Here is a 15762-nt window from a genome sequence, read left to right as displayed (position 1 = left end):
TTCATTTGAGGGATCGCCAGCCGGTTGTGTGCAGGCGCGAGTAAGAGCAGGCGCGAGAGAGAAAAGCTGGGGGCTTTTGCTCCTTGAATATATGACTCTGCCTAGGCACTACAAAGGAGGTTTCTTAGCACGTGTTGTATGCATTTGTCTCCTAGACATGCCAGGATTGCGGAGTGGAATTGACTTTGTTTACGCTCCGACGCTGGCTGCCTGCGCAATGAAGCAGTGGGCACGAACACTCCATTTGCTGATCGCTGTGTCTGAAGGTTCAAGGTTCTGACAGGTGTTGTTTAAGTTGTGGGTCGCTTTTTTCGTCGCAATGATAGATTGGATTTTTTACAAGCACTGCTCCAGGAGGGCACATGTAACCGGCAAACGGAGGCCTTAGGAGAGCACCTGCGGTTATAATAAAGCAGGTGGCGCAGGATCTCCAGGGCACCAAGGCAGGCAAAAGGTATAAAAAATAACGAAGGTGAGCGACTTGTGGATCACTGCAGGGCTTGCACCGATTGTTTTCCACGGTTCCACAATGCGAGGATTTTGGGTAGAGGCAAGCATCAGACATCGCATGAAACATTGGAAGCCTTCTACATCAAGAAAGTGGGTCCGAACGATGTTAGTGACACATCGGTTTTCCTTTACAAGGCTCAGCTGAAGTTTCTATCGCGCCTACTTTGATAAGACTTTTTACTCCATGCTGCCTTGTCACGTGCGCGTGCGCGGTGTTTTGGAGGGCTATATATGTCGAGTGCTTTCACCCTCATTAAACAGTTGAAGTAGCACTTGTGATGTCGTCGTCTTTCTTCTGTGTGTTCTTTTTGGTGCAAAATCTTTTTAGCATGCAACACCTTTATAGACTATTATGGCCCCATCACCCGACGAGGCGAATGTCGCAAGTCTTTGCAGAAAGTTGCATATTGCCTTAGAAAGTTCGTATGTATTGATTTTAGGTGCATTTCCTGAACACATGGTAGGGTTGGACAGAAGTTACGAAGAGGGTTCCTTAACAATGCCAACATTGTGGAGAAGTCCTCTCACATTTCATTGTAATATCTGCGTGTTCATAATAAGAAATAAGTTATTCCCGTGTCTCCAGAAAGAAAAGTTAGCTTACAGGGCCCTTTCTAGGCCCTGTATTGCTTTCTTTTCCTTTTTTTATTTTTATTTTATTTTTATTTTTTTATTTTTCGCCCGGTGCTTAGACTCGAGTGTCTCCTTCGGCACTAGCTGTGCAATCTGGTTAGCTGAGTCCACAGCCATTTCCGAGGTGCCAGATGTCTGCTCTTGGGAGCGGTTTATATGCAAGGAAAGCCTGGCCTCAAGAGACAAGATCCTGGACTGCACAGGCCCAGATATCGGTGGCTCCTTCTGGAATGGCAGAGCAGTGCTGGCTGCAGCTACTGAGGGGGTGGATGGCATCACCGCCGGCTCACTGCACGTCGCTTGTACAGTCGCTGGAAGCCATTGTGGTGCTCTCCGCTGATGCATCACCTCAGCAAAGCTATTCATTGTTAGGATTGATACCCACATTCATGCCTCAAACGAAATATTTTCTTTGGTTTTTATTTGGTTTCCAGGATGAGCTGCACTGCGAATACGTGGCATGCTCCTTATGACAATTCACACAGTGTGGAGCATACTTGCATGATTTGGAAGGCATCCCCAAAACATACAAGATTAGGCAGCTCTTCATGTTTTTTCTTCTTATCGCAGATTTTCAGAAGGAGATCTCCACTTGCCAACTTGGATACTTTATAACCTAGGCCAAGAACTTAAGCACAATCTTGATCATTCGATTGCACGTCCAGCCTTTCAAGCAAGCTGGACACCGTTTTTGCGATGCCGAGGCCACCTTGAGGCACCCCAACACGCTTCGCATGATTTCTCAACCAGAAAAGGTTAGATCATTTTCACTGCTTTTTCTGTTTTCTCAGTATCTACATCATGAAATATTGGAAAATTGTCTGTTTTTCAGTCAAAAAGCTTGAAGACTTCTTTGGTGCACCCACATTCCTGAAGGCTATAAGAAAGTTGGGGGAAAGAACTTGCCATAAGTACCCATGAAATTTTCTGAAGCAAGCCAGCCATTCCCCTTGGAGGCCAACGAGGGGAGGTTACAGGACCTAGAAAAGACAGCTCCCGCAAAAGCCAGCTGTACGCCACTACTATAACTAAATATCACCCACAAGAGGTTAACCCTTGCTGCCTGGGAAATGAAAAGTAAATGTAAATGAAGAGAGGACAGGAAAGATTGAAAGTGAGAGAGAAAGGCTAAGGTTGGAGATGAGGATAGGTAAAGGTGATTGCTGATTTCCTCCAGGTGGGCCTGTCTGCAGATGTCGTCTATGTGAAGCAGAGGTGTGTTGCCTCCGCTGAGGGGGCATGAAGGTCCAAACGCCCGGCATAGGCTAAACCTCTCCCCCCCCCCCTTTTTTTCCCCGGCTAAGCCACCCACAATTAAATGCGGGAGGGGCCAACTCATGTGCTCAAGTCCATGGTGTCTCAACACACCAAACATCTGATGATGCAGGGGCCCCTGAGGGAAACAGGAATTGTTGCTTGTTTACACAAAATAACCAATAACTGCATGGTATATCATATACAATACAGCAATAAGCTGATAAAAACCAATCCTACATCCTGGTATCTTTTTGTGTGCTGTTTACAGGTGCAACAGTAGTGATAAACACTGGTTTATCTGTGAGCATTTTATCTGTTATGTGGGGAAAATAGAAAGAATTAAAAAATTCAGAATTAGTTTTGGGCATTAGAGTTGCTAAGTATTTCATTGTCTAAAGGTGTTTATTAGGCAGAGCTCGGAGCAGTGCAACGTCGACGGGCAGGGCAGTCACAGCTTCCAAGCATGAGAGCCGTTGCTGTGCAGGAGCACTCGACCCACTACCGTTTTGAGCCAGTAGCGCTGAACCCACTAGCGTCTCTCTTCGCTACAATCAGCCCCCGGGAGCGAGAAGGGAACCGTCCGGCGACCTAACAGCTCGTCACGATGAGCGGGTCGTAGTAAGGCTTTAAACGGTCAACATGAACAATGTCTCGTCCACGGCGGCACATGTCTGAAGATGGCTCAACTGGTTCTATGACGTAGTTCACAGGAGATGCGCGTTCGAGAACACGATAAGGGCCTTCATACTTAAGGACAAGTTTTGATGAGAGGCCAGGGGCAGTTAAAGGAACTGAGAGCCACACGAGCGCTCCCGAATCGAAGGTGACCGTGGCAGTGGCGTCACTGCGAGTGCTCCTCTGGCACTCTTGATCAGCGGAAGTAAAGGCCCGTGCGAGGTCGCGGCACTCTTCTGCATGTCTGACCGTGGCAGAAATAGGCACGCACTCGGATGCATCCGGCCGGTATGGCAGAATGGTGTCAATGGTGTGCGAAGGGTGTCGACCATACAGCAAGAAATAGGGTGAAAATCCAGTGGTGCTCTGTGTAGCGGTATCATATGCGTAGGTGACGAATGGCAGAACGGCGTCCCAGTTCGTGTGGTCGGAGGCAACGTACATTGAAAGCATGTCGCCGAGCGTATGGTTGAAGCGTTCTGTGAGGCCATTCGTTTGAGGGTGATACGCCGTAGTCGTACGATGAACGTGGCACTCTTTCAGAATCGCTTCAACGACTTCCGACAGGAAGACGCGTCCGCGACCGCTGAGCAGTTCTTGAGGTGGACCATGCCGCAGGATGAATCGGCGAAGCAGGAATGATGCAACATCGTGCGCTGTAGCTGGTGGGAGAGCGGCGGTTTCAGCGTATCGTGTAAGGTGATCTACTGCCACAATGGCCCAGCGGTTACCAGACGACGTCAGGAGAAGTGGCCCACACAAATCGATGCCAACGCGCCCGAACGGCCGGGTAGGGCAGGGTAGAGGCTGCAGACCAGCTGGCGAATGGTGGGGTGAAGATTTTCGGCGCTGGCAGTCGGGGCATGAGCGAACGAACTTTTGAATGTAGTTGTACATTCCCCGCCAATAGTAGCGTCGTCGGAGGCGCTGGTAGGTTTTGAAAAGTCCCGAGTGAGCACACTGTGGATCAGAGTGGAACGATGCGCAGATTTCAGAATGCAGGCTTCGAGGTACAACTAATAACCACTGGCGGCCATCAGAGGTGTAATTGCATCGGTGAAGCAGGTCGTCTCGAATGGCGAAATGGTGAGCTTGACGGCGCAATGCACGAGTGGTTGGCTGCGATGACGGATCAGCAAGGCAGTCTATGATGGAGGCAATCCAGGGATCCTTGCGCTGCTCAGAAGCGATGGTCCCAATGTCGACGGAAGAAACGTCAAGCTGGGATATTGTGCAGCAGGGATTGTCGACTGGCAAGGGAGAACGTGAGAGGGCATCAGCATCAGCATGCTGGCGTCCGTTGCGGTACAGTACGCGGATATCGTAATCCTGTAAGCAAAGCGCCCAGCGGGCGAGACGGCCTGAGGGATCTTTCAATGACAGCCAGCATAGTGCATGGTGGTCCGTGACGACATCAAATTGTAGACCATACAAATAGGGCCTGAACTTGGTAAGCGCCCAGATGATCGCCAGGCATTCTTTTTTCCGTGAAGGTGTAATTGGTCTCGGCTTTAGTAAGCATACGGCTTGCATATGCCACAACATATTCAGGAAACCCTTCTTTGCGCTGCACTAGGACAGCGCCGAGGCCAACACCGCTGGCATCTGTGTGTACCTCAATAGGTGCCGTTGGGTCGTTGTGGCGCAAAATGGGAGGAGACGTCAGCAAACAACGGAGCTTAGTGAACGCCTCGTCGCACTCGGACGACCACGAATGGAGAGGTCCGTTGCTGCCAAGGAGCTTCGTCAGGGGCGATATGATGGCGGCGAAATTGCGAATGAAGCGCCTGAAGTAGGAACACAAACCTACAAAACTGCGCAGTTCTTTGACGGACGTCGGTTTAGGAAATTCAGCTACGGCACGAAGTTTGTCTGGATCGGGGAGGATTCCATCCTTCGAGACGACGTAACCTAGTATCGTGAGCTGCCGCGCTGCAAATCGGCACTTCTTTAGATTCAGTTGGAGGCCAGCGTTTGCTAAGAACGTCAAAACACGCCGTAGGCGTTGAAGGTGCGTGGTGAAGTCAGAGGCAAAAACAACAACGTCGTCGAGATAACATAAGCACTTGTGCCACTTCAAACCGCGGAGAACTGTGTCCACCATGCGTTCAAAGGTTGCTGGCGCATTACAAAGTCCAAACGGCATGACAAATTTGTATAAGCCGTCGGGTGTGACAAAGGCTGTCTTCGGCCTATCGACATCAGCCATGGGTACTTGCCAATAGCCGCAGCGTAAATCTAGAGATGAAAAGAATTCTGCTCCGTGTAGGCTATCGATGGCGTCATTGATTCGTGGCAGCGGGTATACATCTTTGCGAGTGATCTTGTTCAGGCGCCGATAGTCTACACAGAACCGTACCGAGCCGTCATTTTTCGTAACAAGGACGACAGGGGATGCCCATGGACTGTTCGAGGGTTGGATCACTTCGCGGCGAAGCATATCGTCCACTTGCTCATTAATCACACGACGTTCTGTGGCAGAGACGCGATATGGTCGTTGCCGCAATGGCGGTTGGGAGCCAGTGTCAATATGGTGCGTGACAGCAGACGCCCGGCCACGGGAAGGTTGCCCAACATCAAAAGAAGAACGAAATTCTTCTAAGATGCGCAGAAGCTGCGAACGCTGAGGTAGGGTGAGGCCATCGGCAATAGATGAATCGAACACACCTGTGGGCAAAGGGTCCGACGTAGAGAGAGAACCGAGCGTGTGGTAACTGGCGCAGGACGTGTCTTCGGGAACATCCGTGATTTGTACGGCGTCGATCACTTCCACGTGGCCAAGACATTCACCTTGAAGCAGCATCACAAGGTATGGGAAGGGGTTACAGACAAAAATAGCTCTGGAGCCCTGTTTGACGTTCACAGTCGCAAAAGGCAGCAGCAGACCTTTTCGAGTATAAAAGTGGCCCGACGGAGAAAGTAGTGCAATGGCATCAGAGAGGCTGCTGCACTGCATTGATACAATCAGTGACGAGTTGGCAGGAACGTTTGTGTCGTGCCTGATGAGTAGTTTGTTCGCAAAGGAAGCATTATCGGCAAGCGTCATATCTGAGATCGGCGACAGTTCTAGTTCGGCCCATGCGCAATGAATGACGGCATCGTGGCGGGCAAGAAAGTCCCATCCCAGGATAACTTCGTGGGAGCACAAGGAAATCACAATAAATTCGACGGCGTATACAATGTCCTTGTGAGAGCCCGAGCGGTGCACGCCGCAATTGGGTGAATACGCTGTGCGCCTGCTGTTCAGAGGGCGAGTCCAGCAATGGGCGTCGTAACCTTTCGAAGGAAGCGACAAAGCTTTGCGTCCATAACTGATACAGCGGCTCCGGTATCCACGAGGGCATATGTGCGCACACCGTCAACTAACACGTCTATCGCATTGGTCGGGCTACGTTGAGGACTTCCGCGTTTCGATGGGGTCACAGCTCTTGCCACATGGACTGCGACGATTAGTTTTCCTCATCCCGAGCTTCGGGCCGAGGCCGCATCGGTGATGGGGAGCGTCGGCATGGAGAAGTTGAGCGGCGGATGTTGGCAGGCTGGCGGAACGGTGGTGACGCAGCCCGAGGTTCGTCGTCGTAATAAGGGCGCGGAGAACCCGCCATAGAACTTGGCCCATATGGTGTAGCGCTAGGCGACAGCACGTGACTACAGTAGCGTGCGACGTGGCCTGCGTAGCCGCACGCAAAACATATTGGTCGATTGTCCGCTGTACGCCACCGAGTCATTGCGGCAGGTCCCATCCATGTGAAAGGACGCGTTGGACGTGGCAGCTGGTGAATTGATTGCACAGCCGGCTGTTGTCGGGCCATAGCGAGGACTTCGGCGTACGTGAGAGGTCCCCGTTGAGGGAGTTGTTTAGGCTGGGTGAAGACTTCCGCGTAGCTAAGTGGCACAGCTGTCGAGATCTGTTGGGGCCTGGCCATGACTTCGGCGTAGCTGTGAGGCGCAGCCGCAGGAACACGCTGGTGGTGCTCAGGCAAAATCTCGTGCAGTTCTTGCGCTATGACACGGCGAAGCGGAGGCGCAAAACTTGGCGTAGGCACGTGTACCGACTGCGGCTGTGCAAAATCCATCAATGAGAGTTGCCGGGCAACTTCCACACGGACTAACGCCTTCACTTCTGCGACCAATGCTGCCTGGTTGGACATGGCAGCCAAACCAGCGAGGTGTTCGTCACGCGGTAGGGATCGACGGGTCAGTGACCGCTGCCTGCGGAGTTCTTCATAGCTCTGACACAGTGTGACAATTTCAGCCACAGAGCGCGGACTTTTGGCCAGCAACATGTTAAAGGCGTCGTCTTCTATGCCCTTCAGGATGTTTCGGACTCGATCAGACTCCGCCATGGTCGAATCAACTTTCCTGCGTAGGTCCAGGACATCTTCGATATAGCTGGTGAACGTTTCACCTGGCTGTTGAGCTCGTTCTCGCAAACGTTGCTCGGCACGCAGCTTGCGAACAGCAGGGCGACCAAACACATCGGCGAGGGAAGTCTTAAATTCCGACCATGTCTGGAACTCTGTTTGATGGTTGTTATACCACAGGCTGGCAACTCCAACAAGGTAGATCAGAACATGGCTCAGTTTGGCCGCTTCGTCCCACTTGTTATGGTCGCCTACCCTGTCATACGCCGTGAGCCATTCGTCCACGTCAGTGTCGTCCGCTCCAGTGTAGATAGGAGGGTCGCGATGAAGAGGCACCCCGGGACACGCAGTGGGTGCAGGAGGAGGCGTTTGCTGGGAGGCGTCTTGGGGCATGGTAGATGGTAGGGTACGAGACCAGAGTTCCAGGATGATCGTCTGAGGGTACCCTGCACACTCCACCAATTCTAAAGGTGTTTATTAGGCAGAGCTCGGAGCAGCGCCACGTCGACGGGCAGGGCAGTCACAGCTTCCAAGCACGAGAGCCGTTGCTGTGCAGGAGCGCTCAACCCACTATCGTTTTGAGCCAGTAGCGCTGAACCCACTCTCTCTTCGCTACAATTGCTCGAATGAAAAATTAAATAGAGTGTTTCGAAATATGACCTCTGCTCTCACATTTATGGTGATCACTCCCCTTACCAGTATTTCGTGAACTGCAGAGTGCTGCAGGTGTCCAATTTCGTGCACTGAAGACATCTGTTGCGCCACTACATCTGTGTACCCAAATGCAGCAAAGATGGTTTAGTGTTGACAGCTGCATTAAATAGACTAGTCATCTTGCTTACGAAGATGTGGTAGAAGCCTTCGTGTTCCTTTGCAGTGTGCTGTGGGACTCTGCATCGGCTTGCCCCACTTGTAGCTCACCGCGACCCTAACTTCCAAGTGCGCAATGTTTGCCACCATGATGAAGAAAATTGGTTATACTAATAAATAAATTTCTGCTGCCCCTTGAACTTTGTCATAGCGAGCGTTTATCATTTTCAATATTGCTACAAGAGTAAAACAAATGATGCTGTAAACCGATTGCTTAAAAAAAGTCGCAGTTTCCCCCGAAAGACGAAGCATCGATTGCAATAGCAAATTATTCGACAGCTATATAAAGTTTAGGATAGTAGTTTTATCGGCTCTATAAACTTGTAAATATAGGCATACAGTGCAGTTCACTTACAGCAATACCACATTTAACCATATATTGGTTATAACAATGAGTCAAATTAAGAGTTTCAGCTTATGCATCGGGGCTATGAGAAAAAAAGAACATATATAACGATGTGTTATTCACCGTACATCAGATATGATAAAAATTTTGCCTTCTGGGTGGTTTCCATGCAGGGTAATCGTGAAATTTTCATCGCTAAGTTCCCCTTAAACAAACCATGCCAAGACAAGGCGATACGTCTACCTATGCGAGTTGGTTATGCCACCATTTACCAAGCAGCGTGTTCCGCCCACATGCCGATTGCAAACGCCGCATCACTGGTTGGCACAGCGTGACACAAGATGGCACCAGCTGCTTTGCGTCTGCATCGCCCACGATCCTGCTACACGTGAGGTGAAGGGTAAAAAAAATTAAGCGAAGCGGTGCCCGCCATTTGGCCCCTCCTCAACGATCACAGAAAAGCGCCACTAAATCAGACGGCAACAGACAGCTTAATTGATAGATGATGACAAAGTGCAACATTGTGTCGATTGAGACAAAGCAGCAAATTTTGAAAGACTCAAAGTATGAGCATACGCAGGAGCACTGCAATCATGACGGCTGCAACCAGGGGGCCATACTCATCAATGGAAAAGGCGGGATTTGTGCACCAGGGCAAAACACCCATGATGGAGCAACCCACACGGTGGGAGCCGCTGACATTACCGAGCTCTGGGAACATATCGCTACTGACGATAAAACAGGTGTTGCTTTGATGGAGGAGTTTCCGAATGCTGCCTTGTTGTGCGAAGAGATCTCCGATGGTGCAATCGTTGTTGTGACAGATGGCAGCGCCGGGCCACGGAGGCGATGAGATTGACAATGACTCGTCTTTGACACCAACCCTGATGCTCACGCAAAGTGCACTGTCATCAATCGAGTCACTAACTGATTTCATGCATGCTAAATTATTGCCACTAGGGTTTCCACAGCAGCTGGACACGATGCACACCGCAGTTGCAAACTTAAAGCTCCCACAAAAGCAAGTGCACATTTCTGAACATTTCAGTGCGTTTAATGCTTTTATACATTTATACATTGCTTAGACGTATAAATAAACATGTTATTTTTCAGCCTACTTTATACAATGCCTATTGTGTAGTGCAAGTGACAAATTTGGTTTCCGAGCTACAAAGGTATGTTCGGCAGCTTTTCTTTACGGCAGTCCACATATAGCGATGATCTGTTATAACGATTAAATTTTCCATTGTTCTTCAGATCATAAGTTATAGGGGTATTACTCAAGTTCGCGCGTGTGCACCTGACCCTTCTCTGGATCGCGAAGCGCCGGCGGAGCGGCAGTCGCTCACTAGCACTTTCGCAGCAGCCCTAACAGTCAGAGCTGTGACCCCTAACCCGCGGTTCGCAGTGAGTTGCGACCACGGCGGGTTCAGGCCAGTGGGGACAGGGTGAGTCTCGACCTAAGGTGTTTATTCACCTTAGAGTACAAATATACCAACTGACAACAACAGCAACAACACATACAGATACAACACAAAAACCACAGCGGCGGAGCATTCCGCACATCTGGGGTGAAACAAACCGCACAATGTGGGAACCACAAAAGAGGTCGATAAGAGTTCAGCTCAACCAGAGTGGATCCGCGCTCGGGCCCTGGGGCGGTCAGTCGCACACAAAGGCCGGGCGCAACAGGGGGACGGCGTGCGGCGGTCTCCGCGGCTGAATTGAGATGCGGCCAGTCGCAAGCTCCTCAACCGAAAGACAACGGTGCATCGGGAGAATAGCGCTTCTCCCCGAGCGGCGGAGAGGGAGTCTCCCCGGTTCCAAGGAAGAGAAAGGAGGAAACGGGGTGCCTTGACTGCAGCGTCGCGGCCAGGCGCGAAGAGCAGCGGGAGCGGCGAAGGTGCCCTCTCCCCGCTACCCTCCGCGAGCAAGCACGTGATTATCGCGTGATAACCGCGTGGCCGCTCCGGAGATATCGGGATGCGCGTGCGATCCCCACAAAGTGGACTCTCATAGAGTTTCTCACTACATTACCTAGAGGGAAATCTGGCGCTGCTGTGCTGTGGTATGCATGGGAATGCCGGTATATTGTGGATTCGGATTGGCATCGTTCTCGTAGAGACAGAACACCTTGAAGACGCGCTTGGCAAGTACTGTTCCGTCTGTCGCAATGATTCATTTTCTACTAGAACAGCACGTGAAAAGCTGTTTTAGCTTTATTATTACGCGAAAACATGTTCTGTTTAACTATGAGAACTTGTTATTGTGTGTACGACTACATGTTACGTAAAAAGTATCAGCGGGCCACTAAAGTTGGAGGACAGACGACAAGGTTCGCGCTCGCTTTGAAACAGTTTGTCGTCTGATGTAATATGCGTGAATGGAAACATTTTATGAAGATTTTACTTTTAAACGCGTTGTTTGCGTAGCCATATCCACGTTTTAGACGAAGCCTCTTACAACACCAGCCAACACAAGCCTCGCAGACACATATACCGTCATTCCCATGACGGCACGGTGCCCCCTTAAGAAACTCCCATAGACGGTGGCGCCCGATTACCCTCTAGGTGTTATAGTGAGAAACTCTATGAGTGGACTGCACTGTACTAAGTAAATTCAGAAGCATAGTGTAACAGCCGCAAAAGCAAACATGAACACATCTCACTCAATGACTGCGGAAATTTGCTGTGAAAACGCTGGAGTGAGGAAGTGCTGTAGCAGCAGCAAGCGAATCGACCTTTACGCTGTGCCTCACATTAACACCGAAAGCACGGCGGCTGTTGCAGATGGCTCTCAAGATGCGGTGGCCCAGGTGCACGCATGCGGCCGCCTGGGCTGTCCTGAGTAGAACGCACCCCCCTGCCCACCATCCCTACTCTCTTCCCGCAGCCTTGCGCACAATCGAAGACAGCGCACTTCCTCCCCACTTCCCTCTTTCACGTGTGCGAGATTAAGTCGCAATCGCCAGCTCACCGTCGCACGCTTTCACTTGCACATACAGCATACGGGGTGTGGCGATGATTTTATCACCCTTGGACTTTCTACGGGACCTCACACCGATGGCAGAAATGCACCTGAAGTGTCCATATTGCTACGGAACAGTATTCCCAATGACGAAGAGGCGAGCAGTGACAAGCCGACAACGACGATTAGAGGCTTGCGCGGGCTGTTGCCTCTTGGCCAAGTGCGGCGTATTCCCTTCTAAATATACTTGTATATAGCTTTTCATCTGTATCTTCCTACATAACAATATAATTGCTATTGCAATAAAAAGAAAAACATGCTCTTACCTTGTGTCCTTCTGGTGCAGTTGCCGCTCTTTTTCTTCCAAGCTGTTCTTGGCATCAATTAACTGTTGCGAATGCTGTTGAGCCAAAGAAAAAGATCAACTCATTAGACACCACCTTGTTACATGAACAGCAGTTAAGACTCTGCACAGCGACCTGCATCTAGCAACTTTGCTGTTGCTTTGTATTCACTGAACATCTGCAATACCACTGCACTTGGTGTCATTGTTTGTTGGGAATTCCAGTTGCCAACAGGCAGCAGAACTAGTGCAGGCTTCTCCAATTGCGACATGCACACATAATGACGATTTCTCTCCACACAAAGTAGGCAGGTAAAGGTTAGAAGTGTTTTTTTTTTTTTAATGATGCAGAAGAAAAATTTGAGTGGTATGTATTCTTCATTTATTTCTGCATGTTACAATGTGCAAGGCCACAACATGAGCCAGAGGCCATATGTAGTTTTGTGTCCAGACCCTCTGCATGCTGACAGCTCACTACAAATATGTTACAAAAATGTAGGCTCATTCCATGATACAACCAATGGTCTTTTCTGCTTCTTTAATTGCAGACCGGTCTGCTTCAGAATACTACTGCACTGTACTGTCGCAAGTGTGCACAGACTCTCAGTATGCACAAGAGAAAGCTGCATGTAGAAGTAGCAACATGCCACAGATGGAAACGCAAAAAGTTGAATCTGTGATGCCCTAGCTGAAAACCTGGTTGCAAACACCAAAGAGCAAAACAGCCTATTTCTTGCAGTGAAACAAGAAGGGAAAATAATGAGGGGAATGACCAGACCAGAGACACATTTTTTCCTGTCGACCCCTTCATTACTCTCACATCTTTTTTTCACCACAACAAATTATGAACCAACTTGCCCAGCAACAAGTAGCCTATTTCTATAGTGCAGGTGTTGAGGAGCTCACTCAGAGGCACACAGAATATTTTACAAGGGTGTTGGGGGTGAAGCAGCAACCTACCAGTTATGAACAAAATAACCATTTTGCTCAGGCACTTGCAAAGTACCATATGTACAAAGCTGCACCTCAATCCATGAGTATAAAAGCAGGGCCGAGTGGGAAATCAGACTTAAACACAAAACTATGTTATAACCACTTTCTGGTATACAGTGGACTCCCTTTAAGACGAACTCAACAGGACCATGAAAATTTCTTCGTCTTATCAGAAGAATAATTGGCAACATGACCAGGTGCATCCAAATATCTTACTGCAAAACGGTAAATGAAGTAGACTTACAATGGGGAAAAAAAATGACATAAGAAGCATTTATTTAGCTGAACTTAGCGAAAAACCGTCTTTAAGTGGTACTCTTGCTTGGTTTCATTCAGTCCTTGACGGATGTTTGTCGCTCCTGTGCAAATCGGCGCAAAGCTACATATGATGTCATCTTACCTAATGACCTTAAAAATGCTTCTGTGCCTTCGTGCTCCTGGAAAAAGTTCACTGGGGAGTTCAAGCAGGCATCTGCCACTTTACAGGTCGTCGGTGCACAGGTGTACAGGTCATCGGTGCAGGCTTCCAGCAGCAAAAGTATGAAGGAGTGCACTGAGCACACAGCAAAGCTAAGCAACGCAACTTAGAGGACAGTCTAGGTGACATTGAGTGAAGTGGGGAAGAAGAAACGAGGCAAAGCATGGCAGAGGAGGAAGGTAGGCAGAGGCGTGCTGGGTTGACCTCCTCTGGCAGTTGCTACAGATTTCGTTTGCGATACAGATGTACCGGGTTCGTCTCGTGATAACACAGTCCACGCATGCCACATGCTGTGCATACAAGTGAAAACGTTCGATGGTGAGCCAACAATGGTAGCTCAATCTCGCATGCGCAAGGGGGGAAAGAGAGCAGGAAGCGTGCAGTCTTCCATTGCGTGCATGGCACCGGGGGAAGGGATGGGGAGAGGCATTGTACTTCGGCCGCGTGCGCTGTGGTGTGCGCTTTATCTTGAAAACGAACTGCTTTCGGGGCATAGTCTAGGTGGGCAGATGGCTCATAGCTTTGTGTGCGATGTGGTCTCGCTGGTCAGTTTGGGTTGAAGCAATAGACAGCACGAAGGTCACTTCACTCGCTGTTGCTACCACGATTCCTCCAGCCAGCGTCCATGGTCATCGAATATGATGTGTTTGCCTGTGCGTGCTGAAGCCATGCTAGTCAATTTAGTTAGTAAGCAAATGTTTACAAGAGGGTGTCCTACTCCAGAGGCTGCCGCTTATGCAGCTGCATGTGAGCCTTGCCTTGAATATGATCTGCGATGATGCGGACAGTACAGCCTGATGATGATGATGCGATGATGATACAGCCTGACCAGCCACACCGTGGGCCGATAGCGTCATGTGCTCTGTGTAGCACCCATACGCTTGCGCGTTACACGCGTTGACAAGGTGAAGCGCATCGTAAATTTTTTTGCTTCCTCTTCTTTTCACCTCTGTCACGGGTGATGTGTGCTGCAGGCCTCCAGTAGGGTGCCTTGATGCACACACCCCCAGGCGCAGGGCATCAAAGCAACCTAGCCTCCAGAACTAGTAGCGGTGGTGGCCACTCCGCATGTTCACCTTAACCAATGAGTATGTCTGAGGCGGTTCACCTTAAGCAGATTTTTTTGCCATTGAGTCTATGGAAAACCAAACAAATGTTCCCATGTTGTTCATTTATGCGAGAATTCGGCTTAACCGAGTTCATCTTAACTAGAGTTCACTGTATTTTCTACACATTTTCAGCACTCCCTGCCTCAACTTGTGCAGAAAACATTACATACCTGTTGTACCATCTGTGCTTGTAAGTTTAACTTCTGACTGCCGGTAGAACAAATGTATCAGTGCTCTATATAGTTAGAGCAGCCACAGCAAACCAATGAGGCAAGTCTATCTGCACTTTTACAGACAAAGAGTTTTAAGAACTGCCAATGAATTCTGAATCGGAAGAAACCAACGATCATGTCTGTTAAACACTCAAACGAAAATAATTAAAATGAAATAGCCAGGGCTCAAGATCAGAAGAGCAGCCATGGTCAGAGAGGCATGTATGTCTGTCAAGTTTTCACAGATGAAGAAATCTATGAACTGTTCACAAATATAGAGATGGTGATAACAGAAAACCAGCTTCTATGTAGCATCAGATGATCACTGAATCAACATATGCAAAGAAAACCCAGCAGGTGCTGAGGTGAAATCAGGAAAAAAAGAATATGGCAGTCAAAGGTTTAACTGAATGTGATGAACATCATCTTCATTTCTGGTGTCTGTGGACATTAAGAAATTATTTTATTTTATACCACATGACAAGCTTTTGCAGGTGTCCATGAATCAATTGACTCTTTCAGCTTAGTATCATTTCACAAAATCTGTCTGATCCCTGAAGAAAATTTTCTAGAGCTTTTTGATTGCTATATCGTAATTACCTTCCAACAACTAGGCCTATAGAAAGAAAGGCATTTGCGTAGGCTCATGCGTTGCACCCACCTTGTGCGAAATTTGTTAGCCTGCTTCTACAAGAACTAAGCCAGGAGAATGTTCTAGCCCTGTGTTTTGACGACCGTGAGACCATGACATGAATCGTGACAACCACCTATGTTGGGAATAAATGCTATGCTCGAAAAGAGGCATTTTAGCTTTAATTTGTGGGAACATCAATCTTTAAAAACTCAACATGACATTTAGCATGCCTCAACAGCCAAGAGGGAGGCCAAAGAGGTACATTGTGATGCCATGCATTCATGCAATTTCATGCAACCTAAAGAGGATTGGGCAACAACAGAGCACAGACATCACCTTTACAGTCCCCGTCAGGCTTTCCCGACTGTGTG

General features: G+C 49.1%; 1 protein-coding gene across 2 annotated transcripts in view; it reads right to left on the bottom strand.

Moving 5' to 3' along the window:
- Atg16 (Autophagy-related 16) overlaps positions 1–15762 on the bottom strand; it is a 378915-nt gene that overhangs the window by 273019 nt on the left and 90134 nt on the right. For both annotated transcript variants that reach the window (XM_065437138.2, XM_065437139.2), the window contains exon 4: positions 11949–12022. In XM_065437138.2, coding sequence (XP_065293210.1) covers positions 11949–12022 — 74 coding nt within the window. The remainder of the gene's footprint in view (positions 1–11948; positions 12023–15762) is intronic.

This window comes from Dermacentor albipictus, chromosome 1 (genome assembly GCF_038994185.2).
Source record: "Dermacentor albipictus isolate Rhodes 1998 colony chromosome 1, USDA_Dalb.pri_finalv2, whole genome shotgun sequence".
In the NCBI taxonomy this organism is placed as follows: domain Eukaryota; kingdom Metazoa; phylum Arthropoda; class Arachnida; order Ixodida; family Ixodidae; genus Dermacentor; species Dermacentor albipictus.
The sequence above is the reverse complement of the archived record's forward strand: the minus strand, read 5'-3'. Positions and strand labels throughout refer to the sequence as shown.